At 41.4% G+C, this 26,525-nt stretch overlaps 2 protein-coding genes across 3 annotated transcripts in view; one reads left to right on the top strand and one right to left on the bottom strand.

Annotated features, from left to right (window-relative positions):
- tshr (thyroid stimulating hormone receptor) overlaps positions 1-12,478 on the top strand; it is a 29,946-nt gene extending 17,468 nt beyond the window's left edge. Inside the window, exons 6-10 of the mRNA XM_032586015.1 lie at positions 105-182; positions 652-720; positions 5,748-5,825; positions 8,908-9,096; positions 10,392-12,478. Coding sequence (XP_032441906.1) covers positions 105-182; positions 652-720; positions 5,748-5,825; positions 8,908-9,096; positions 10,392-11,826 — 1,849 coding nt within the window. The 3' untranslated portion in view covers positions 11,827-12,478. The remainder of the gene's footprint in view (positions 1-104; positions 183-651; positions 721-5,747; positions 5,826-8,907; positions 9,097-10,391) is intronic.
- Positions 12,479-17,925: 5,447 nt separating this feature from the next.
- Positions 17,926-24,922, bottom strand: gtf2a1 (general transcription factor IIA, 1). 2 transcript variants are annotated; one of them, XM_032586306.1, is made up of 10 exons: positions 24,672-24,922; positions 23,232-23,333; positions 22,980-23,151; positions 22,734-22,798; positions 21,363-21,438; positions 21,083-21,207; positions 20,886-20,990; positions 20,489-20,794; positions 20,287-20,376; positions 17,926-19,705 (listed from the first exon to the last, which is right to left on the bottom strand). In XM_032586306.1, the coding sequence occupies exons 1-10, from the start codon at positions 24,699-24,701 to the stop codon at positions 19,598-19,600; spliced, it is 1,179 nt and encodes a 392-aa protein (XP_032442197.1). In that variant the 5' UTR covers positions 24,702-24,922; the 3' UTR covers positions 17,926-19,597. The 2 variants fall into 2 exon arrangements, with proteins under 2 accessions (XP_032442197.1, XP_032442198.1); XM_032586307.1 differs by having other exon boundaries at positions 20,489-20,791; positions 24,672-24,919.
- Between the last annotated feature and the right edge of the window lie 1,603 nt (positions 24,923-26,525).

The raw sequence follows: 26,525 nt of genomic DNA on the forward strand, positions 1-26,525 counted from the left end.
CTGCAATTCCTCCTTTGTTGTCCGAATCTAATTCCCAGATGTAACTCTTCCTCTTATTTGTTGCATATTTCATTTCCTCTCTGTTCTTTTCATCTCGTTTGCAGGGAAATTGTTAATCATCCCTCCATTACCGAGATCCCCGCCAACTCATTCCAGGGCATCACGAGCGAGTTCCTGACAGTGTGAGACATTTGCACGCCACCAACAGCAACTATATGTCCAAACATCTATATTAGAAAAATAAATATGCAGAAAAAGCCCCGCAAAACAAACATAAATACGTAGATAAGATAAATACTTAAGGAACATTATCTCTAAATCCAGCCAAATCCTTAAGATAGGCTCTTCAAGAAACGCACAGCTTGACCTCACTTTATAAACACGTTCTCACATGAACGCCGACAACATAAACAAGTACACAGACGGTCGCTCGTGTTCACGTGTGTGGGAAGCGAGCTAAATGTTTGGTGTAAAAGCCACAAAATTACACAGACGGTTTTACTCCAAAGTGAGAAATAAGACGATTCCTCTGAGCTCGGCTGGTAAAGACGAGACTGATTGGCGAGGCAGATGGAAAGTATTTCCATCCAAGAACATTTATTATACCACCTTCAATGGGGTTTTTTAATATGGAGCTTCGTTTTTATCCAGAATGCTGTATGGAAATGGCTTCAGAGAGATACGGCATCACGCCTTTAACGGGACAAAGCTGGATCAAGTGTGAGTATTTACATCATGGTCTAACAGGATAATGTTTTTAATTTGCCTTATCTTAATTCTTGTATTAATTTATATGAATCAGTTTCAGGGAATTTCTTTTTATTCAGCTTCTTATAAACAGCTAAAAACACTCCAACGTCTGTTTGGTTAATTCAAGCCTAATTTACAAGTGGACAAAGGTTTAGGTCTAATGTCGCAGTTGTGTATCTGTAGCTAGATCTGAAAACTGCTGTTAGCAGATGCTCTTCATCCAGTCTGATTGAGCTTTAGCTATTTTTAAATAAAAAAACTGGAAACAGGGTGTGCCGTGGTGGCGTAGGGGATAGCACGACCCATATTTGGAGGCCTTGAGTCCTCGACGCGGCCGTCGCGGGTTCGGACTCCTGGATCCGACGACATTTGCCGCATGTCTTCCTCCCTTTCCTTCCCCGTTTCCTGTCAGCCTACTGTCATATAAGGGACACTAGAGCCCACAAAAGACCCCCTGGAGGGGTAAAAAAAACAAACAAACTGGAAACAAATGATGTCACCTAACATCATTAGGTGTTAATGACCTGATGATTAACACCTAATCATCGGTAGGTGATTAAACTGGTAGACCCGAACGGTGGAGCTTCAGCTATTTACGGTTTCGTTTTTGCGGATTCACCTATTTGCGAATTTTTCTGTGGAACGTAACGCCAAGTAATTGGCAGAAAATCCAGCGAATTTGATTGCGAATGTTTTTTCGTAGAAATTACGTAAGATCTTCTAAATGAAATGCAGCTTGGAAAGCTTTAACACCAGGGCGCAGACGTGCAGTGCTACTCAACATGTTATTGGTTGCGGTTTGCAAAGTGCTGTACCTTTAAGAGCAGAGCTGACAAAGACCATGGATGTTAACTTCTCTGGTAATGATAAAAAGGCTTCTACTTTGTGAAGCCTTATATACATCTTAAAGTATATTTAATGTTCGAACTATTAAAATAGGTTGTTATATGAGTTTTTGAGGAGGTGGGGTTAAACTGTACAATTGCCACTGTAGTTGAATTCAAAAATGTTTTTTTTCAAAGTTTTGCTTCTCTTCCACATAAAATCCCAGTAAAATGCATTATGTAACTTTGTTAATGTAGCGTTACAAAATGGGAGAATGTTCAAGCGGTGCGGATACGTTTCCACGGCGTGTAGACGAAAACAGTTTGGGCTTTGTTTGGAATGTGCAGGTTCTAACTTCATCGACAGGCTATATCTGCTTTAAAAATCTGAAGAGTAATGGAGACGATTGTTGTTACAGCGTTGATTAAGCATGAGACCATCGGAGCTGTTTGATGTTTTAAGGCTAACTAGAAGCTAAGCTAACTCATGGTTTAGTTTTTCCTCCTCTTTTATGAACAAGCATAAGAGTGATGGCAGTCTATTCATCTTCAAAGTCTTCTTGGAGCCTGACACAATCCTCAGCTCTGAGCTCATTATTCAAGCCACCCACATTTTGTGGACCTGCCCAGAAAACTTACAAAAAAAAATGATTTTTTTAGTGAGAATCTAAGTGCCCATTAAATAACTTTTATACATTTCAAGCGCATCAGCTCACGGTCCGATGTGCATTTTCATCTACAGTAATCTGACAAAAACTGAAGTATTTTACTCTCTACATCCAATTGATGTTCTCTCATCATTTTATTTTAATTTTTGGTGTATTAAGAATGGTGCTAAATGTGGCTCAGTTTCACTGATTAGATTTAAACCATTTAAGATAAAATCAAGGGTTCAATGCACCTTAACTAAAGTAACAGAGTGTAGTCATATTTCAGGGAATTTCACAGAAGTTTGTTATTTTTGAATCAAAAGGTTTGCGTTAATGCTGCACGTTTTCACGCCGACTTGTGCGTACGCCGCAACGTTCTTTGTGCGTACGCAAACGTTTATACACAAAGGCCCCTGGTGTGACTCTGATGATGTTTCCATCGACTTCTTTTTATGTGCATTTTTAAGTATCACATTCGAAAAGATTGATGGAAATGTCAAAATTCAAAGTAATGACCTCAATTTTCCAAAATTCTTCTGAGACCTCGATGTCTCTCTGCGTAGCCTGACTGATTCACTACAAGTACAATAGATGGAAACACAATTAATTAGCTTTTTTTTGTTTGTTTTTTGGAACATTTTAAACGCTTTCTTAAAATTCGCATGACGAATTGGATTGAAATGTAGCTTGCGACAAGTTTCCTGGTAAAATGCATAATCTGATTTGGTTCTACTTTGACTATAATGTCAATCCTGATAAAAAAAAGAATTTAAAAAAAGCCATTTACAACAAGCTAAATATGCTGGAAATGTCCAGTGTCTCAGCAAATGTGTGTGAGAGATTAAGATTCTGGGCTAATCAAAGTATGATAGGGAGAGATTAGGAGATTTCTCCCATCAGAGAATATAACTTTAATAAACAACTGCAGAAATCTGAAGGAATTTCCTGGTAAAGGCCAGGGGCAGATGCCAGACGTGGTTTCCCGTCATCGTCATGCTCTCGGGGTGGTTTCAATAGTCGCAACCGCGTGGACAAAATATTATTTTGGGAAGCATCACAACATGTTTTGAATTCAAAAATACTACCTTGGAGTCTTGCATTAATTTTTATCAAGAGGAAAATACCGTCAAGAATTGGAAATTATGTATTATGTGTAGGTCATTCAGAATTTGAGCTAATAAGTTGTCAGACGTTGACCTTTTGAAAAGCAAAGAGCAGAAAAGAACTATCCAGAATATTAAATACTGTTAAAATCTAAATCTTAAACTGCTGTACAACACATAGTACATAAATGCAGTAGTTCAGTTAAGCATCACTACTCTGAATCTCCATCATACACGCATTCCAACTTTTTGATTTGGGGTTTTAGTTCAATTAGGGACCTTCCATCTTGTCCAGAATTGCATTAAATATCATTTTGCTTGGATTAAGCCACCCCTGACATCTGGGATGTGTGTTTCCTTACCCAGAACTGTACTATGAAAGCAAAGGGATCAAAGCTGGTTCTCTTTGAGTCGTCTCATATATACTTCAAAATGCCCGTGTCCAGCTCTTGATTAGAAAAGAGGAATTTTTGTGTGGAAGAAGAAAAAAAAAATCCAAGAGTGGCTAACAGGAAGACCAGTGAAAGAGATCTCCTCTAATATACACAAAGTGAGATTCCTTCTTACGTTTGTGGAAGTCAGTCATGCGAGAAACTATTTCTCCCATTTTTGCTTTTTTTTGGGTCACGCTTAAATGTTTCGGATCATCAAACAAATTCTATAATCAGACAAAATTAATCAGAATCAATGCAACCATTTGTTTCAAATAAAGATCTCATAATGAATGAAAAGAAAAAGATGATGTACAAATCAATAAGTCTCAGTATGAAAATGTAGCTAGCAATCTCTTGTTAAACCATGAATTAACAACATATTTTGGTTCGATTTCACCAGGCACACCCAAACCTGTAGAAACAAGGAATCACATGGTGTGCATTCACACCAGCCCAGATCAGCTTGCTTTGCTCAAACTTTAATTTGTTTGTCTAAAAAATCCAATCCGTTTGGGTAAATGTGAACACGTAATCGAACTGTGATGCGGATCTAAAAAGCGAACTCTGATCCGCCTAAAAACCTAGGTCTCGGTTCGGTTGAATTGAACCATGAACACAGTTCGAATGCATATCTGAACGCCAAGCGGACCGGGGATCGCTCCAAAAGCATTAAGCGAATTACAGCGCCAAGCATCCTGGGTAAATACGACAAAAACAAACGCAAGAGTGTAAATAGTAAAAGAAACGGTACGTGGTTTTTTGCTAAAGACAAAAAAGAAATACTACAACTGCTAAAGTTTTAATGCGACTCCATCTTTGTTTACATTTCGTGAAGAAGGAAGTTGCGCTCAGTGTCTTCGTCAGAGGTTTTCATGTTGTTTCCTTCAGTGGTTCTTGGTGCACCTCCGCAGGTGAGGAGGTGAACAGCTTTTTCAATTAGTTTGGATCGTTTGATGTGGTGCCACTGTGAAATCGAGCTGCACCAGCTGTAACAAGAGTTGCAATTTTGGTCCCCAGTCGAACCGAGTCTATCAAACTATCAGGTGTAGCAACATTCTAGTCTGCCAACTTTTAGTAGGCTATAACAAAATTAAAGAATGGAACACATCCTCCAACTAGTTGTGAAAACTGATGGACCACTGGCTTCACAGGAAATCCTGAAGGAAAATGCCAATGGTCTGGCACAGCAGGAAGTCTACCTCAGAATAGCTTTAAAAAAAGATGATTTAATGATAAGTCTAGATTTAAATCCAATTGAAAGTGGGACGCACTATCTGGTACAACCATGTATGTATATGTTCCCATAGCAACATATTTTGCATCTACTCAGGTTATCTTTGTCTGATCTTAAAATGTGAAGATCAGAAACATTTAAGTGTGACTAAAAAAAGCACTTAAATGCTTATTTATGTTGTAAGACACTCATAAGGAAGCAGAAACACACTCCTTTTTCTTCCCCCCTCATCCACTTTTCGCCCTCTGGTCCAGGGACCTGCATGTTTTGGATATGAGGTATTAGTGATATTAAATTAAGACTATTTCCTCACTTCCCAACGCTGTCCTCGTGTCTTTGTAAGAGTCCAATTAAAGCACTGGTCTGCAACTAGTGAGTCTTACCACACGGGTGCTTGTGTTGGGAGTCCGATTTCCTCCGAGAGAAGAACCGATCCCAGCACAGCTTGACCAAGATAAACACACCCCTCCGTTGGTCTATTATTCTAATTAGATTTAAGGGATTTGGGGAGACGTGTCTGAAGGTGCTCCACGTTTAAGGAGAATACCTTCGTACCTCATCGTTTCCAATTAGAATCAACAACATGCGGTAAGTCAGTGAGACCTTCATCTGTCCTGTTTCGCCCCGTCTGATGATTGGAAAATAAACAGGAATGTGGAGTGATGAGGCTTGAGAAAATATTATGGCACACCGGACAGAAATGCGCAGCATTTCTTCTTCTCCTGTGAATTTCTGTGCTCTCTTTCGTCCAGCGATCTACACAGAAACGTGTTTTTGACCAGGATGGACGGCCGGGCTTTTGCAGGAACCATCAGTGGCCCAACACTTCTGTAAGTAACCAGCCAGCTTCAGAAAGTCAACTGTTTGTATTAAACCTGTCGCAATAAGCTATTGATCTCTTAATTGTGTGATGAATTAAAATGAGCTCAATAATTTCCATTGAGATGATTCATATTTTATGAAGAGCGGTTTTGCTTACAGAAACATCCCAATCCATTTTACTTATAGCTTCGGTTGTGTGTGGTTATTTAGTTCAGTTTTATTTATTTATTGTGTTTTATTTTGGATATTTAAAATGTCTTCCAGTTCAAGTGTGAGGCATTATTTACAAAATTAAAGTCTTTTAGAGATTTGAACTTGTATTATTATCCCATTATCATTACTTGCAAATAGTCTCAAAAACAACATGACAAACAAAAAACACACTGAACAAGTACAAATAAGTATGGTATTTAGAAAAATGGACAGCATGTGTATTTCTGCATAGAAAACAGTGGTAGACATTTTACAAAAGTATTTGTGCAAACAACAGTAGAAAAGCTATTTGGAATAATAAAACGGCAAATAACAGCAGTCATAAAGGCTTGTTGAGTTTTGTTGGGAACAGTAATGGTTATAAAGTAAAACACCTTCTTTGCGGAAGGATCTGGGGTAACGCTTTTTTTTGTGCACCGCGGATGCAGCAATCTGCAGTTTTTCCTTTGACATGATTTGTAAGTTAAACATGAAGATCATTGTGTGACAAATATCCTTACATTTTATGCCAGGTTTTGAAGAAAACATCGCATTGCTTTTTGCTTTGCTTTGTTTATGCAACATTTGGTTTTGTTTTTTTCATACGTGTTTTTAGAAATTAAAAAGTTCCCATATTTTTTTTACTCTCAAATGTGGCAAACGAATAAAACGCTAACTAATAGGCGTCTTACTGGTCTGCTAATTATTCACACTGTGTCAAGTTCCTGTGAAAATTCATCAAAGTCCTTCTTCGTACTACGCTGGCTAGACGAGCGATGCCTGCAGGACGGGATAAAGTAAAAGATCTTTCCCCCACAGCTGCGATGGGATGGTGTGACGGGGAAATCGGACACCCACTGTGTGCAAACGCGATGAAGAAAGTTCAGCCGGACGTTGCTGTTATTTTCTGCTCTCCTTTCTTACTGAAGCATCCTCAATGACACAACCGTTTAGTCTTAGCCGCATCTTATCCGGCTCGGTAAACAGATTTGCACGCAGGTCGTTTACTTCTGTTCCACGAAGGAACATGTCCTGAGTGAGGTCACCTTCATGAGGTCACGAGTTAAACATCTGGAAATGACAAAATCAGACCTACACTAGAATCTGCGCTGCCTCGCACAATGAGCCCCGTGGGAGGAAAGGAGAGCAGAGGACGGAGAAGTGTGTGGAAATGGGACAGCAAAAAAATAGGACAGATTCTTCGAAAATATGCAGAGCTGTTTCTTTATTTTATCAAATTAATCATTAAGTTGAGTTAAGATGTGTTAAGGAAACTAAAAAAGATGCAATAGAGAGCTTGGAGTCTTGGAGGATGTCGATGCAGTTGGCACTCCCCTGCATGTCTCTGTCATTAGCGAGGTTGGCCTGACTTTGGCATGTTGGTTTAATAAATACCAAATGTAATTACTGAAAGATGAAGGACTGAGGAGTTCATGTGAGGAAACAGATGGAGACTATTGTCTGGGCTGTCACTGAGCCCTCTGGACTCACCATGACCAACCCCTCCTCATCACCCCGCATGGTGATGGGTCTAGACCTCCACTGTCATGACTTGGAGTGTTTTCACACCTGATAGTCCGGTAGACTCGGTTCGATTGGGGACCAAAATCACATTTTTAGCTGGTGCAGTTTGCCTTGTCACTTCACTGTGTCAAACGGTCCAAACTCTTTGAAGAACCCGTTCCCCCTGTCGACTGTGGTGGCGCTGCACCAAGAACCACTGAAGGAAACAATCGGAAAACCTCTTGAAGAAGACACTGACTGCAGCTTCCTTATTCACAAAATATAAACAAAAATGGAGTGGCGTCATCTTTTAGCGGTTGTAGGATTTCTCTTTTCTCTCTGGTAAAAGACCAAAGAGCCTTTACGCCCACCAGCGCTAGACTTGAGTGTTTGTTTTGTCGTATTTACCCAGAATGCCCTGTGCTATAATTCTCTTCCTGTTTTTGTAGCAGTCTCCGGTCTGCTAGGCATTCACACATGCATTCAAACGTCGCCAGAGTTCACTTCAACCAAACCAAGACGGACCAGAGTTAACTTTTTTTTGGTTCAGAATTCGATTGCACATTCACATCTCCCCAAACGAATTAGTTTGAAGATACCGATTCTTATACATAATTCATAAATAGACAGATTAACTACAACTTCTAAAAGTTCTGTTATTGTCTGTAGAGTATACTGAGGAAAAAACTGCATCTCCATGAAGAATTTTTTTTAGCAACTTTTGTGTAAGATTGTGTGCTTCTAAACTGCTTCTTACGATACTTTTTGTCTTTTTGACAGAATGGACAATCTTTGCCCTATCCAACATAAAACTGAGTTGTTCCTGTTGGTAATTTTCACTAAAAGGTGCCAACTTTAATACGCAAATAGATAAATTACACTCTTTAAATGAATTTATGTTGCTATAAAACCTTGTAAAAAATCAGCTTCTCCATAAAATCTTGTTAACAATGTGCACCAAACAAAAAGTAAAAATGCGCAGTGGTGTGTGAACACAGACATGGATCATAATGGACTATTATGGTTCTGAACCAAACTTGGCAGACTTTTATTGTGTAGTTTTCCCTTAAATGCCTTGAATCAGTTCCCTATTGAGCTTCTTGATACTGTTAAGAACCACTGATAACAGGATCCCTGCATGCTGTTTTTTTGCACCGTCGTGCAAAAGAAACTGTAAACAATCGGTTGCTTTTGACGTAAGAAAACCACCATTGATTGGTTACCTCGAGTCGTGTCACGACCCAAGTCGGCCATATGAAATTGAACACAGCGCTATGTGCTGTTTTAATTTGTCAGTTGCGCAACACATCATATCTTGTACCTCAAACCACTGCTAGTTCTCCGGGCATATTGCGTAGTTATTTTCAGGTGTTGTAATCCTTCTGTTGCTTTCAGAGACGTCTCCCAGACAAGAATCACATCGCTGCCCTCCACAGGCATGGGCTCCCTGCGGAAGCTGAAGGCGACCGACACCTGGTCCCTCAAGAAGCTGCCGCCCATCAAGGCCTTCAAGCACCTCACGACGGCTGATCTCACCTACCCGAGCCACTGCTGCGGCTTCAAAAACCTCAAAAAGAAACGAGGGTGAAGTTTTTTCTTTTTTTCTTAAAATCAGCTCAGTTACCGGAGGCTAAAACGTAAGGGAAGTGGGGGTTTCAGAAGTGTTTGCATGTAGCGTAGGGTTGGATGATCTCCCACAGCGAGTGGGAGGCTACCGCACTTGTAAAGTGTGGATCTTGGCAGGGATTGAATCAAGTCTCTGATGCCTTTACCTATAGCTCCTCACAGCGCTCCCATAATTAGTGTCACTCTCTGGTGTTATTGGAGGAAAAAACGGTTGAGTCACATAATGATTCCAAAAACAGAAGTCCTCATCTGTATATGTAAACGGTTTAATAGCCCACTTACCGCCCAGCAGGGCAAACGGCTAGCTGCATGAAAAACATATCCACTGAGATCAACAGAAAGCAGCACATAACCAGGAAGTAGAAGGGAAATATAAACATCTGAAAAGTGTGGCATGCCTTTTTATTAAGCTCCCTGTACTTGGATTCCCCAATATAAAATTCAGTGCAACTTAGACATTTGTAATTTAACTTCAGAATAAATCCAGATTTGCCTTCCTACACAATTTCGCTCAATTCTCATCTTCCTTCACTGCACAGTCTGGGATTTCTCCCATTGAGCTCAATTTCTCTAGTTGAATTTCAGCCAGGCCAATCAGGGAAGAGGAGGAGTTGGGAATGATGACGTCAGTTTTCTATATCATTTCAGAATTGCAGTCTATCTGTAGTTTTAGCAGGCGAAGCCATTAAATCCATGTTGATCACGCTTCCAAATATTTAACAATTCAAGTTGGAACAAGAGAAATGTTCAAGACATTATTGCTGGAAAACGTTGATCGGCTCGGCACTACTCTCTTCACAATGGAGGATGGTTGTTTACTATGCATGTAATTTCCGGTAAACTTCATAACCTCTGTAGCATTACATACACCACAACCAAACATTAGTGATTGGGTAAATTAAGATTCAGTTGTTTAAAACTTCAACAGTGTCCACACCTCCAGGAAGCAATCTTTTTTCAATGAGGGTTCAGATCCTTTGGATGAAGCAAAGCATAGAACAATGGGCTATCGATGAAAAAGGCTATAAGAAATTTGTTTTACAGTTTGCCACAGGCCATGTGGAGGACACAGAAAATGCGATGGTGGTCCATGAAATGAGAGCAAATTTGAACTTTAAAAAGTTGATGCAGATTATGGCTTTAAGTGTGTGGTTGAAACACAAGAAAATGTGGAAACATTTAAGATTGCTGGGTTACTTGGAACATTATTTACTGAGCCCAGTCTTATTGAATTCTCTGTTTGTGTTTCCCAGCTTTTTGGAGTACATCATCTGTAACCTAACCGCTTTCTATGACCACTACCACAAGCGCTCTGTGGGACCCCTTGACACGCCAACACTTCAAGTAGACGGAGTCGTGGAAACGCTTCCGGAGCATGAGCAGAGAAACGAAGGTCACGAAGAGCCGCAGCAGGACTGGAGAAGAGGAGACTTCCACGGCAACCTTTACTACCACGCCTACTTTGGAGGCCAGCCAGACGAGGAAGTGGGCTTCGGAGAGACCCTCAAGAACCCCCAGGAGGACAACAGCCAAGACTTTGACAGTCGTTATGATTATGTGGTGTGCGAGGAGGGAGGGGAAGTGGAGTGTGCACCGGTGCCTGATGAGTTCAATCCCTGTGAGGACATTATGGGCTTCGGCTTCCTTCGGGTGTCGGTGTGGTTCGTGAGCTTGCTGGCTGTTTTGGGGAATGTGGTGGTGCTCCTGGTGCTGCTCACCAGCCACTACAAGCTCTCGGTCTCTCGCTTCCTCATGTGCCACCTGGCCTTCGCCGATCTTTGCATGGGGATTTACCTGCTGCTCATTGCCTCCGTGGACCTCTACACCCGCTCTGAGTACTTCAACCATGCCATCGACTGGCAGACAGGCCCCGGTTGCGGACTCGCCGGGTTCTTCACAGTCTTCGCCAGCGAGCTGTCCGTTTACACCCTGACAGTGATCACTCTAGAGAGGTGGTACGCCATCACCTTCGCCATGCGGCTGGACCGCAAACTCCGTCTACACCACGCAGCAGCCGTAATGGTGGCTGGCTGGGTCCTCTGCCTCCTACTCGCTCTACTGCCACTGGTTGGAGTGAGCAGTTACCAGAAGGTCAGCATCTGCCTCCCAATGGACACTCAGTCTACCGCAGCTCAGGTCTACGTCTTGCTGGTGTTGGTCCTAAACATTCTGGCTTTCTTTGTCATCTGTGCCTGCTACTTTAAGATCTACTGTACAGTCCACAACCCCCAGTACCACTCTGGATCCAAGGACACCAACATTGCCAAGCGCATGGCTATCCTCATCTTCACTGACTTCTTATGCATGGCTCCCATTTCCTTCTACGCCATGTCGGCTGCTCTGAACCGACCTCTTATCACTGTTTCCAACTCCAAGATCTTATTGGTGCTCTTTTACCCGCTCAACTCCTGTGCCAATCCATTCTTGTATGCCATATTCACAAAGGCCTTCAGAGGGGACATATTCATTCTCCTCAGCAAGGTAGGACTGTGTCAGCAGCAGGCGCAGCTGTTTAGAGGCCAGACTGTCTCGTCGAAGGGCAGTGGGAATTCTCTGGTGCGGAGGGAAAAGGTTAGGAAAGGCGGAAGCCTTGGACAAGAAGAAGTACCCATCAACCTGAAGAGCCTCTCCAGACAAGCCTATCACCCAGGAATCAAACCTGACGATAACCAAGACCTGGACACGTGAGCTCTGACCATCAGCTTGAGGAAGAAAAGCCTAGAAAGGTTCATTTTGATGGAGCCTTGAAATAGTTCTGGACAGATCTGTTAAAGTATTAAACAGAAAGCTCCGTAATCTGCGTCGGCTTTATTTTTCAGACCCTGTTTATGGAATTTCAATCTCTATAAATTTAATTAAATGCAATCCAACTTGTATTTTAATAGCATTTGTAGAACACCCCTGAAAGTATTTACTAAGTAAAATAGAAAAGCGTAGACAAAAGTTTCTCTCTTCTATATTTAGCATAGGTTAAATATTACAAATGTATCACATTAATTTGAGCTATTTGAAATCCATTATTTGAACGTATATTATCTTCAACTGCCTGCTGGCTCAGTGGAAACTTCATACATACACAATTTATTTAAAGTATGAAAAAATAGTTTAATTTACCATTACTCACAACTCTGTAGATTATGAAAAACAATACAACAGCGACAGAAAAATATATGGATTTTGTCCATATTTTACTGAATGCTTCTTCTGGGAAATTGAGTCTGTACTTTAATTTGATGTTTTAAAGCAGATACAAGTATTTGCAGTATGCATAAGTCTTTGGAAACCTGTTTTAGTGGCATGTGTGGATAATAATAAAGTACTTATTCACTTCTGTTCTTTATAGTGTTGAATTTTGTGGAATGTGATCCCATATGGTATCTTTTTGTTTGCTGATTCAGCTTAAGACGGTGCAATGATACAGTTAAGTTAAAAATTATTCATACTCCTGGCAGAGTTGGGCTTAAAGTAATTTTTTAAGTTTAATGGCATGTTTCTATGGGCTGGAAGTAACACAGATGCTTTGGCGTGGCCCAATCGGAGTCTTGACTTGAATCTGCAGAGGATTAAGATGATGGCAAGCAGGCTTTCTAACTTTAAAGTGATAAGTGAAAATAGAACAAAATCAAGCGAGAGATGTAAGGTAAAAACGTAAAAAAGACATAGGTGTTATGGAAAGCAACAACAAAAGAGAGACTGTGGAAGTGTGTCTGATGGGAGGGACCCCTTCATCCAAGAGGGCACACATAAAAGCAACCACATCCCCAACGCCCATTATGCGTGTGAAGCACAAAACCAGCACAATGTACCTTACCCACACAAATGCTGCCCACATGCGCGTTATGCACAACACTGAAACCACAATGTTGCACCACGCACCTGATGATCAGTTTCTGAGAGTTTATGTAAACTTCTGGAATTAACTGCAGCTGTTGACTTTTAGGGAAAGTTGTAAGGGTTTGGAGGGAGTCATCCTTCATTCCTCCAGCGGCCTTGTTCAATATACCAGTAACTCTAACGAGAAAGCAAACTCTCACCATGCTTGACAGTTGATACAGACTTCTTAAGTTTGAAAGCCTCACATTGACTCCAAATGTCAGTCTTGTTTCATTTGGCCATTAAACCTTTTACCAGAAATGATATGGCCTGGCCTTGTGGGCTGCTGAGAATGTAATTCAAGTTTCAAGATTTTAGTTATGGGGCAGGGGATTCTTTCTTGGGCTACACCCTCTCAGCCCATGTTGATGGCAAGTTAACTTCATTGTGGACAGGGACACTGGTGGCACAATAGCCTTGCTGGATCCTTGATTGTTCCTGGACACCAAAAGCAATTTCTCTTCATCAGATGTTGAGAGTTTGGGAGAAATGGTTGTCCAACTGGACAATAATTCAAATGCACATCCAAGCTGGTTTTGGAAAGTGATTGCATATTTGGCTTTCTTAATGGCCTCCCCAAAGCTTTGACCACACAAAGAAATTTATGAACTAAAAATTGGGGTGGCTAAATGTGCCACATAACTAAACCTAAATGACCCAAAATCATAAAACTGGAAGGTCTAGTTTTCAATTTCTAACAAGGCGTCTATATTTTCCACATCTTCTATATCTTCCAATCAGTCACTAAAATCAGTCCAGCGTTGAGATGTGGATCTTTAGAGAGCTGAAGAGATGATGTGTCTGGCTGCTTTCATGAGGGCCTCTCATCTAGTCCTCTGCTACTACAGCTCACAGTTCAGTCAAAGAAGGTTGAAATCAAAGTCAGTGTAAACGTTGGAGAAACACAAAGCAACTGGAAGGTGTTTGAGACGGTGGCATGAACTTTAGAGTGTTTTCCTATTTGGGATTATGTGTAATTTCACTCTGAAACATGGGTAGACTCGTAGTCTAATTATTGGACGGAATGAGACTCAGTTTATTTGAAAATTCTTCCTCCTGCTGGTTCTCAGGATCTGCTGATCATTCCTTTCCCCTTACTACAAATAAACCAGTATCTGAATTGCTCCTCAAATAAGCAAGCCATGACCCAAGATGCACCTCACCAGAAACAGATTTGGTTTCTACACACAAAAAAAACTGAAGGAAAAAAAAACTGTGGTTGTTTTAAGGAACTGGAGTAAGATTTAGCTCTTGAAGTCCTTCCCTTGATGTCGTCACTCCTCACGTTGCTTGGATGGTCATTGTGAAGCTCCTGTCTCTCCGAGAAAGCTCTTGAGTGACGAGTAAAGTGGAGAGAAGAGTTAAAACATCTATTGATTCGCAAGTGGTTTCACTTCTGCTACCTTATAAAAATATCCCACTCTAATTTTTACACATTAAAACCTTAAACTGAAATATTTTTATTGGGATTTTATGTGATAGACCAACACATATAGGATTTGCAATATTTGTTTCGCAAACAAAAATCAGGGAAGTCTGCCGTTAATATGTATTTAACCCCCTTTACTCTGACTCCCCTAGATTAAATATAATAAAACTTAGTTGAGTCCACTTGTGTGTAATTTAATCTCAGTATAACCCAGCCGATCTGTGAAGTCTGCAGAAGTTTGTTAGAGAACAACTGCAAAAATGTATTGAATAAAGTAATAAATGGTCCTATAGGTTATCAGCAATCGGCAGATAAATCAAATATAGTTTCCAGGAATGTTTCATACATCCAAGAACTAAATTAATATTTGCGTTTTACATTAACCACAAATTAGCTAGATCAATAATTTATTAATCATATGTTGCGCAACAAGCATTAAGTCATTCATTAAAAATATTCTTTTAGCATAAACTGTAAATAACCCCAGGCACCACAGGAGCTAACAATGCTACAAACGTTAGCATTTCAAAAGATGTCAAAAAATATGCCAAACCCCCAAAATATTAACCACAAATAATCAGTAGTCCTCCTTCAGGACCTTAAATGGTTTTATAACCAACTATTTATAAATAACTATACACCTATCAAAAATTAAGGAGTTATGTTCTGTGATCGCAGAAGTGGTAAAATAGGCTAAAACAAGTCCTAGGGGTAAATTTACCAACCCTGGACAAAAGAATCCAAAGAACCTGAAAGTAAAGCAACTCACCGACGAATCTGGCAACTCAATATCACGTTTTCGTCAAATTTTGGGACGCGAAAGTGACAGACTTGTACAGCGCCACCAGTGGCCGGAGGAATGCACAAGCTTGGCTGGTGAAGTTGGCTAAATGTCCGAAGTTACTTTTTCTTGTTTATGTGTTTTTTTCCTTGTGTCAAGCTCTTGAGGGAGCTCTGGTGGAACTTGTTTAGGGTTTAACAGCAGATATTCTGTACATAAATAAATAGATATGAATGCTGGTCATGGTATATTCTATAGACATGCTGTAAAAAAAAAAAAGAAAGAAAAATAAGCCCTCTCCATTACATCCTGTAATCTCCATACATATGGAAAGCATACCTGAAATTCCACTGGGTTCCCTAACAAAGAAAAAAGTGGGAAATATGTGACCAAAAAAAAATTTTTTTTTTTTTTCTCAGAAATATAAACTTGAGAGCTACATAAAGGATGGTTCTAATTGTTTGCCTGCTGATTTCTAAGAAGGACTGTTTTGGCTCTTTCTAATTTTCTCAAGATTTGCTTAATGGAAAGCACAAAACTGAAGTAAGGAGCAAGAATGCAACAAAGCTTTGAAGAGGCATCATCACATCCAGATATCTGGTGTAGACCCCTGTAATTATAGACAGCTTCAAATGTAGCACAAAAGGATTCTCCTTAAACCCCCCTGAAGCCTCTGCGTGTTAACTAGCAGCTTCGTTTGATTTCACTGGTCTACAAGAAAGGTTGGCAGTACCCTGAAGTTAAAAAACATAAAATAAAATGTAAACATCAACACATACTACTACAGAAAGTTTAGACAACTCCAGGTCCATCTCAATATGTTAGAATAGCATCTAAAGATTACATTTTTACAAAAACTGAATCTTATTACTTACTGTCATGCTGTTAGTGCATGACAACCGTGGGATGCTAATAGCTCAATTTCCAGGGAGCAGAGATGAAATTCCACTGCAACACACCATGCGTTGTGGCCAAGCACTACTAATCCACCTCATTTGCTATTGCCACTTCTCTTTCAACCTTTATCTGGTTGTATGGTTAGAAAGCCCGGCAGCGAGATGCTAGAGTTGGGGATATGATCCCTTCCGATTATGATTGTTGAAGGAGTTGGGTTGAACTTCCTCCTTCTACCTCCGGAAAATACAAAGTTAAGCTAGCTCCAAAGACGAACTGAGATTTGTTCACATCTGACTAAAGCAAAATGTGTAAAACACCTGTACTCCAAGTCTATAGATACAGATAATTCAGAAGGTCTAGCATGAAAAGAAATAATACAACCGGAAAGGTCTTTGTCCGCTTGAATCCTTATTTTTAAAACGACGAAACAGTCAACAGTCCCTGAACAAACTCCACTGAATCCAACACCCGCTGCTGATTAGCAGTGACTGTGGCCAAAGGTAAACATCTCCACTGGCCAGCAGCTCAGTCTTGAAGTGGTCAGGAGGAGCCACTTGATCAGAGGCAGCTGGGGAGCCATCACTCCTCCACTGGGTCTGTCCGAGGGTCAATACAGCCTTGTGAAGTGAGATGGATGTTTTATTTAGCTTCCAATCCATTTACAACCAACTCCCAGAGTAGAGTCTGACTCGGCTGTAATCCCGAACACCACCACACCTTTCCTACTGATTACGCTGAAGGAAAGTCACAGGGATTGAGGTGGTTCAGGTGGGAGTTATAAGAGCTGGAGAAGATTAGAGAACAAACAGCATCATGACGACCACGGAAGAGAGTGGACGGGTCAGGGAGGAAGTTGTGAAGATGTTCAAGGAAGAGTTGGCTCAGAAAAAGAATATCCCAAGTTGCAACAGTCAAAAGTCCAACCTCATGGCTAATTCAGAGTCTGCTGCAAATTGTCCTTACAGTGTCAGTCTGTGACAGAAAGAGATGCAGAAACACACAGATCCACATCTTCTGTTTCAAGCTGACTGGATTAACGCACCACGCCGAAGACGAGGCTGTACGCAAAACCCAAGAGGAAAGGCAAGTTGGTGCAATTTCAGCTAGTTACACTTCACTTTGCAATCCTTATTCTTGCTTTTTGAACTTTGCTGCCATCTACCACCAGTTATCTAAAGTTTCCCTAAAACAGCTGTAGAATAGTTCACTTTTGCCAGAAGTGACCTAAAGTGGAGAAACTCACTACCAGTCTGTCATTATTTACAACCCCCCAAAAATTACAGACTACCAAAAGCTTGAATTTATAAATACACTCATAGAATTAGTTGTATATAATGTAAATTTGTGATTCCAAAGAATTTTAAAGTAAATTTTAGGAAATCTGTGATGATAAAGTCACAAATTATTAAATAATAATACATTTAAAAAATCCTAAAAGGTAAAACGAATGTCGTAGCATGTCATGCAGGGTCATTCTGGATACTGTGGATAGGAAGGACCTCCAGTAGCAGTCAGTCTTCCAACTAATCTGAAAAGGCCTCTGACTGAAGACTGTTGGTGTATGACAGCTTTATCACTGTCGTCACATTCCAGGGAGCAGACGCTATTCCACAGTAACATGTCCTGGATGACGCCATCAGGTGTTAGCAACCGCTGCTAATCCACCTTATTTGCTTTTGCCACTCCTCTTTAAAACTGCTGCCTGGCCACTACGAACATAAAACATTACAAAGACGTGCTGCCACCATGAGCGGCGCAATTCTAGGAATGAAATATGAAATGTTGAGAAGGAAAAAGAACTCCAGGAGTGAGTCAAGAAACATTTTTATTTCAAACTGCTGTGACGGGGCACTAAAAACAAAACTGCAGAAATACACACAGCCTCCCCGCCCCCCCACAAAGTTAAACTTACAGTGATAGAAAACGTATGATTTTAAAAGTTCTGAGTACAATGAAAGCACAGGAGAACATATAGTGGATGAAATGATTTCCAACAACGTCATGTAGCTTTCAATCAACCAACAGACGGAAAAAAAAAAAAAAAAAAAAAAAATCGAGAATAAAAAGGAACACTTATGAGATAATAAGAGCACAGTTTGGTGCTGAAAAAATAGAACATTTCACAAACTTTGAGCAATAAATAGATAAGAGAACACCATCCTCGACGCTTATTCCTGTGGCGCGTTGACGTTACGGTGGGGGGGAGGGACAAAACTAATTTTCCTTCCAGGGAGGAGTGGCGCAAACATTCACACTGCTTCCAACGTCTGTACAATCAGTCACAGTGGCTCTCTTTCACTCACACACACACACACACACACACACATACACACACAAATAGAACAGAAGACGCCATTATTGATTATTGGAACTGGCTGACCTCACAACACATCGATAAACTAACAGTGCAAATTTTTCTTTTTCTTTCTTTTTTTTTTTTTTTAGACGGCTGCAGAAAATTTAAATAAGAGCGAAGACAAACCACTGAAATGGCAAACTTCCCATTTATACAAATCTTAAATGAATTTTTTTTAGTTTGGTGATTTTTTTTGGGGGGGGGGGGGGGAAGGATGGAGGGATAAAAGATGGAATGAAGCTCCAGAAAAGCAAGAAGCGGGAAAAAAAAATATCATTTGAATTCGAGAGATATTATTTAAAACTTTTCTTTTTTAAGGATGTTACTTTACTTTCTTGTTCTTCATTTACTTTAAAAAAAAATCCCTAAAACAATAACAGATTAACTACAATAAAACACTCTGGAGCACCATTTTTGACTAAACGTGATGAGAAACTACGACTCGACAACAACAAAAACAGAAGAAGAAGAAGAAGAAGAAAAAAAAAAACAACAACACAGAAGCCAAAAGGTCAAAAAGGTGACTGGGATTGTTCTAGAAGGCAGCGCATTCGACTGGTGGCACTAAGTTTGGACTTCCACGTAGACACGAGTCAACCCAGTCAACCGACTACAGTGCATTAGAAAGATTATTTTTCTCATCTATGGGCTTGTTGTGAACGACCTCGGTCCTCCTGCGGCCAGACGGGGGTCACCTCGCCCTGGTCCACTACACCTGTTTCATGTGAAATGCTTTTTTTTTTTTTTGTGTGTGTGTGTGTGAATTCTGTCCAGAAAAAAAAAGGGCAGAGGAGCCCCCTGGAGGATGAAGACGGAACTAAAAAAAAAAAAAAGAAGAAAGAAAACTCTTCATTTCCAGCCTCTCCCTCCTTCCTCTGTTGGTTTCTCATCCCGCAAGGCATAGATTGAGTGTTTCCACCCCCCAAACAAGGCTGACATCCAGGGTTGTTATTTTTTTTTACGGAACCTCCCCATCCTTTGGGTTCTAGGAGTTCTCTCCAGTCACGGAGTATGGAAGGAAGGATGCTCGACTGTCTTGTTAAATGGACAGGAGGAGTTCCAGAGTTTTGTTTTTTTGTTGGGGTTTTTTCTTTTTTTCTTTTTGACTTTCCTTTTTCCTTCTTCACCACTCGGCGTCTCCGGTGGCTTTGGAAAAGACGAAATCTCTGCCGTTGAGATTCATGATCCCGTCCTTCAGGTGGAATTTCCATTTGGTCTTACTTCTGTGAATCTGTAGGTGGGGGAGCGGGGTGAGGGGTGCGGGGGAGAGGAAATGAGTCGGGGGCGTAGAGAACAGATGGACGGCATTTTTAGGGGATCAAATCTCTTCATCTCACGCACACAGACGGATCACACAGCTTCCCTCACTATGATGGAATTTCTAGTAGGGCTGCAACTAACGATTAATCGATTTCTAACTTTTAGTAACCGATTAATCAATTGTTTTGACGATTAATTGTATAGAAATGGCACATTCAACAGATTCTTTGCTTAGCCACTCATGCCTTTTTATACATCATAGGAAATGCATGAAAATAAACAAATAATTCAATCCCTGTCTTGCATTTTATTGCCTAAAATGGAACATCACAGAATTATTATAGTAAGTCTGAACCTTGAGAAGATTTTTACAGACAAAGGTGTTTTCATCTTATATGCAAAATGTAGATATGTTTGTATAGCTTTGGATCAATTACTGCTCTCAATATGTTGTTATTCTTTAGCAAACTACATTTTTAATCCATTACTAAATTAGACCATCATTTCACCGATCGATTAATCATAATTAATTAATTAAATTTAGTGTCTTACCTTATCGTACTGGCACACCACAACATTCTCTGTATCAAACAGCTCCTGATCTTCGTCTTCGCTGACATCGTCTTCGCTGTTCAAGGGCTCCTAAAGCGGAAACCAAAACCCATCAGCGTCAATCTTCTGTTTCTGGTCTCCATACCAACACAAGGCGGCCATGTTTGGAGTAACAGAACAGAGAGTAGAGAAGGAAGCCCACCTCTTCAACCTGTCCGTCTTCGCCACCGTCCTTGTCTTTCTCTTCCTCCTCGTCCTCGTCGTACTCCTCCTCTTCGTCCTCGTCCTCCTCAGACGAGGTGTCCCCCGCCCCGTCCACCTGCAGCATCATGGGAGGCTGCTGTGCCTGAGGTTGCGGCTGGCTCTGCTGCTGCGCCTGCGGGGGGGCCTGCGGAGCAGCTGCGCCCTGGGCTTGCTGGACCTGAACTGCCGCCGCCCCTCCTGCTGCTGCAGCGGCCACCGCCATCTGACCGGTCTGCTGCACCATGGTTGCCGTTTGCACCACCTGCTGGTGGAAAGGCATATTACAAATACATTAACATTAGAAACTCCCAGCTAGCCAGTGGAGAATCTCCCCTTTGGAGCGACGGAGCTCTGACCTGCGTGTTGCCTTGGACTTTGTTTCCTGAAGCTAAAACGATCTGCTGCGGCTGGATGATGACTCCGGTTTGCTGGGGCAGACCTCCCTGCAGGGGAGCCAGCACCTAGAAAACAAGAAAAAAAATAAAAGTGAAGAACTTACCCAGCATGCCATCTTTTTGTCGCTTTCACATACAAAAAGACCTCGTCTCCTAACCTGCTGTATAACGGGAGCCTGAACGCCACCAGGCTGCATCGGCTGCTGCAGAACGATTGGCTGCTGGGACTGTTGGATGATGTACTGAGTGCCGTTAGGAGCACGCACCACCTGCAGGATCTGACCTGTATCAGCAAACGCAAAAAGTTAAAAAAAAAAAACCCAACTAAAAACTAAAAGAACAAAAAAAAAACATCCTGACCAAGACCAGGACAGGTTGGAGCTAAAAAGCAACTGTTTAAAAGGCTAATATTGGTGCAGATTAATGCGAGTGCTTTACCTTGGCTGGTGATGATCTGTTGGTATGGGGTGACCCCTGTGGGTAAAGCTAGAGTGGCTGCGGTAGCTGCTGCGCTCTAGAGGAGGAAGGTGGGGGTGCACACAAAACAAAAAGATGAGGGATTTAAAAAAGTAGGAAACAGGAAGGAAAAAACAATTAGACACAGTTTCACCCTTATTCTGCTGGTTGACGTGATAAACGCACCATTTGTTTCACAGCACAGAGTCATGAATGCGTGTAAATACTGTCTGAGGGAAAAGAACATTATCTATTCAACAGGTAAGAGATAAGGTTTTCAATTTTTTTTTCTTTATTAATAAACGAGATAAAAGCTGATGAAGCAGAGTGAACAAAAAAAACAACCACAACTTTAATACATTTAATAGGCCTGTTGCAATAAATCAATTAATCAGATGAGAAATTAAAACAAGCTTTTGCACAACTGATTGTTTTTCTCGTGTCTCTCTTTCTGCCAGAGACTGGATGACAAAAGTTCTTCAGTCTGGTCCAGGTTTTAAGGGACAATTTTGTTTACAGAGACTTTGTTAATTTTATTTGTTTTGTTTATTTATTTAGGACATTTCACATGTCTTCCAGTTCCAGTGTTTGATATAAATTAAAAGTTTGTTGATCTTTGAGAGGGTGAGCGTGCATTATCATGCCGTTAGCATTATATTACTGGAAAATGGTCTCGAAAACAACAGTGATATTGTTTATTCTGGGACGACGCATCGTCCGGGATTCAGGTTTTGACTTTGACTAGGCCATTCTATGTTTGATTCTACGATGGCTTCATGTTTAGGGGTTGTCCAGGCGAAAGACGACCACTTTACTTTACTTTTAAATCTGTCTGATCTAAATCTGTTTTGATGTGTATTAATGTATGAATTGGATTTGGTGGAGGAGGAAAGTAGAAAAAGAAAAAAAAAAAGAAAGAGAAAAAGTAAATTGGAAATAACCAGCGCTCCAAAAATGTGTAAAGATTTTAATGTGGGCAAAGAAGAAAAACATGAATGAGTACAAGCTGTTGACGGCCAAAACGTTTTCAATTTTTTGCCCGCATTAAAACCTTTCCATATCTTTGGAGCGCTGGTTATTTCCATTTTACATAAATAAAGCTTCCTTGCCGCCATCATTTTAAAGCAGCTGGCATGACGTGTGCAGGTTTGTCGTCATCTAATCAGAGCACCTTCTTCCGCATATTTGCTTTGTTCCCCGTTGTTGCTAGCTTGTGGCAAACTGCCACCATTGTCAGATGTTCAACTAGTAAAAGCATTTGAAAAACCTGCATCGTTCCTATTGAGGAAGTCATAAAAGATGTATAAATATGAGATTAACTTAAAAAAAAAGAAAAAAAAGACAGCGTCTCACCATCCCCGTTGCACTCATGTGCTGGAGAATCTTCGGATCCTGAACAATGACTTGCTGCGGGGTTGCTGTAGGGGAAGAAAAAAACAAAAAGAGAAGCCTGCTCAGCTCAACATCATGGCCCCCAAGGTGACTGTTATTATTGTTATTACTACTACTACTCATAAATCAAAGATGCACTCATTTCCACTGCATCTCCATGAGGAATGTGTTTTAATGGTGGTGCTTTTTTCACTCCTGGGAGCCTACCTTGCTGCTGCTGGGGGGGCAGGAGGACCTGCTGGGCCTGCGTTGGCTGCGTCACCTGCTGGACCTGCGGGACGTGCTGAACCTGCTGCTGCTGAGTGGCCTGCAGGGCCGCCTGCTCGTCCGTGTGGAAGCCCTCCACTGCCTTGGACTGCAGCAGCTTGTTCTCCCACAGCTGCAGCATTGAACGGACGCTTTAGAGGACTAACTAGGGTGGAGGGGGCGTGCAACGTTGTTTCTGTAGTTTGGGTTTACCGTTTTCAGCTCCAGGAGAACCTGCTCATCCACTCCCTCATCCAGGAACAGCTCCCGCACCTCGTTGATCACATCTTCGATTACACCCCTGTACAATTTAGGCTAGGAGGAGGCAAACAAAACATTTTTATTTTAAAGAGGACGCAAAAGAGGGCTTCATTGATGTTAAATAACATATTTTATAAGATTAATAACAAGTAACTGGCAATTGGGAGAAAAACCAACTGAGGATGTGATGTTAAAAATGCCTTTTAAATAGCCAGAATCAGATGCTAATGTTGAATTTAACATGTTGTGAGTTAAAATACATTGTGTTCGAGATGGGAAGCACAGCTAGTGTGAACGTATAGCTGATGGATAATGGCAGCTGAGCTCCAGCACTCACGACAGCAAACACGGTTAAAATGTCCACGACGACACCGCGGGGCAGCGTGGGTCCGAGAGCGGCCAGCCGCCGAGGCCGCCGCGCCGCACTGCCCCGATGTCCGCAGCGGACACCTCGGTCTTCTCCTTCCTTCCCTCCCCACTCGGCCCCCGTCGGTTTCCTCCACTATTTAAAGCACAGTGTGGTGTTTATATGTAGAGCCAGTGACGTAGCGTCGTGTAGCACCGTCCCATCCCGGCCAGTCTATATTAGACGGCCAATATGGCGCTATAAAACCAGGCGGCGGAGAGGAGGAGGGCCAGAAGCGCGAGAGAGGAGAGCAGACCGGGGAGGCCATTTTACGGAGCAGCGCGAACAGCCGCCTTCTTCTACGCTTCGTGAGGAGATATCCTCCGTCTTTTACCTAAAATATTCGGTTTAGACAAAAGCAATTTGGCTTTTGACGTTAGGGAGCAGGACTTATTTGGCGTTTTGTGGATAAAATGTGTGGTTTAGGACGTCTTTTCGGCGCCCTCTCGTCGTGGAAATGGTGGACAAAGATGAGGCAGCTGACTGGTCGTCGAAGACTTTCCACAAAATGAGGCTTTAATGTTTGAAAATTAAGCTTATTTCAGTCAGAGTGGATGGTGACTGTGCTTTGGGTACATCTGCGTTTCATAAGTCTTTTAATATTAACCAGCTAAACGCTAAATATCTTATATCTCCAGTACCAACACAAAAAAAAACAAAGAAAAAACTGTAGCAAACAAATCAAACTAACTTAATTTATAAAGCTTTAACCTAACAAAATAAACAACTTTTAATCCTAATCTGCATTTAAAACTTGATTCTTTAGTGTTTTTTGTTAAATTTTGCCTCAGCAATGGTAGTCTGTTTAACAACTCGAGTTTCGCAAAATGAAGATAATGGCTGCTTGACTGAACGTTGATTCTGTCATTTTAATGGACTTAAACAGTGGTGAGTTGGTTACAGCATATTCATCTGACTGCGAGAAATAAACTTTACCCCCCCAATTCTTCCCCTCTCACTGACAGTCCTCGGAGATTGATCCTTACCACTTGGTTCGAGTTAGCCGAGCTCGCCATTATACGCGTAGTGTACAAACCACACGGAAATTGGCGAGAGACAGAGCCAAAAAATACGACAAAAAAAAGACTTAAAACGACTGTGAGCGGTACTTTTAAAAGAGCCGGTATCGCTTTTGTAAATAAAACACAGTTTTTGCGGTCTTATTTACAATCCCCGGGCTGCGACTCCCCAGCCGTCTTCCTCCCGTCGTTGTCCTGCTTTATATACTGAGCGATGGAGCTGCGAGTGCGCCGAACATAGGGCAGGGTCAAGTGTCGCGTATCGCGAGACTTCACGAGGGAAACGATGACTAATCGCCACGGCGACTGCTGGGAAACGTAGTTCACACGTGAAAAGGGAGTAAACGATACAACTCGACTGTCGCGTTAGCTTAGTAATGCTTTGTGATGTTAATTTGTTTAATTAGGCCAACTGAAAATAATAAGACTTAATGTATGTCAGGAATTAATCACATTCTGCCAGGAAGTAGACATAGTTGACCTCAGATGTTAATATATGAAGATATTTGCTACTACTAATAAAACATATAATGCTAATAATCGTCCCATAAATAGCAATAATGGAAGAAAATACTTTTTAGAAGAAATGTGATGTAAAATTTACTACAAAAAACTTTCTGGTGAGAAATAAATAATGACACTGTCACATTGATTCCGGTTTGTGAAGTGTTTTATATGTAGTATTTTAAATTGAATTGAATTGAATCAGCGTTCTTCTTTTGCAGCTCCCTCCACAGATTCTGGTTCAGATTAATTTCAAGATTAGTATCAACATCAGTCAAACGGATCATTAATGGGTAAATTAAGATTACGCTTATACTGTATTTTGGATGTGTTCTTGCTTGCTTATCACTTTTTCATGTAGTTATTTTGTGCTGCCACCAGAGGGCGATCACACCACATAGAAGGAGAACCGCATCTCTTTCCAATTCCAGAGCACAATATCATAGCATCCAACTATTTTAAATGGCATTCATTAACAAAAAAAAAAAAGAAAGAAAAGTGATTTTTAAAAAAAAAATTCCTTCATGATATGCAGACATCCTTGTGAGTATCTGAGGAAATTTACAACAATAAATATATATACATAAAACCTTTGCAATAAATCCAAGCTGACAGGAGAACCGTAACCTCCACTTCAGTCTCCATGGAAACTTGCTTCGCTGGTCATTCTATGGTTATGGATGATATGGAGCAGGGGGAAAATGAGGAAGGTAACCCGTTCTGCAGCGGCCCACCTGACGCTTCGGCGTGGCACCCATTTATTATTATTATTATTATTTTTAAAAATTTTATTTTAAACAGAAGGTCATCTGCCACGTTCCCTTGAATCCACTCACCTTTCTGTTGGCTGCTTTCAAGATTTTGAGGTGAAACGTGCTCGGAGGCCACGTGACTCATCTGGAGTGTTTGTGGATGTGATTAAGCAGGAAAAAGTCGGCCACGGCTGTTTCCCGAGCATGCCCTCCAAAAGATGTTGAAAACGTGCCCCCCCTCCCCACCCCCCTCGCCCCCGCTCCACACCCAACTGCACGCACCCCTGTTCTTCTTTGCTATAGTTGCATAGCAACAGAGGAGCTGCTGGCTCCAGTTGTGTTGTGGTGGGAGCGTGCTGCACAGTGGCTCAAGATTAAGCCGGTCTCTCCGCTTCAATTATGAATGGGCTTCCACCGCCACACGACTCCGAAATGGCACCACTTAGACTGAAAATGCATTGAGGAACTCTTCGGTACTCCTAACTGTTTCTTTCACCCCCCCCCCCCCCCAACACACACACACACACACACACACTCCTACACACACTTCTCTCCCCAAGGTGGA

Source organism: Xiphophorus hellerii, chromosome 15 (assembly GCF_003331165.1).
Source record: "Xiphophorus hellerii strain 12219 chromosome 15, Xiphophorus_hellerii-4.1, whole genome shotgun sequence".
Classification (NCBI taxonomy): domain Eukaryota; kingdom Metazoa; phylum Chordata; class Actinopteri; order Cyprinodontiformes; family Poeciliidae; genus Xiphophorus; species Xiphophorus hellerii.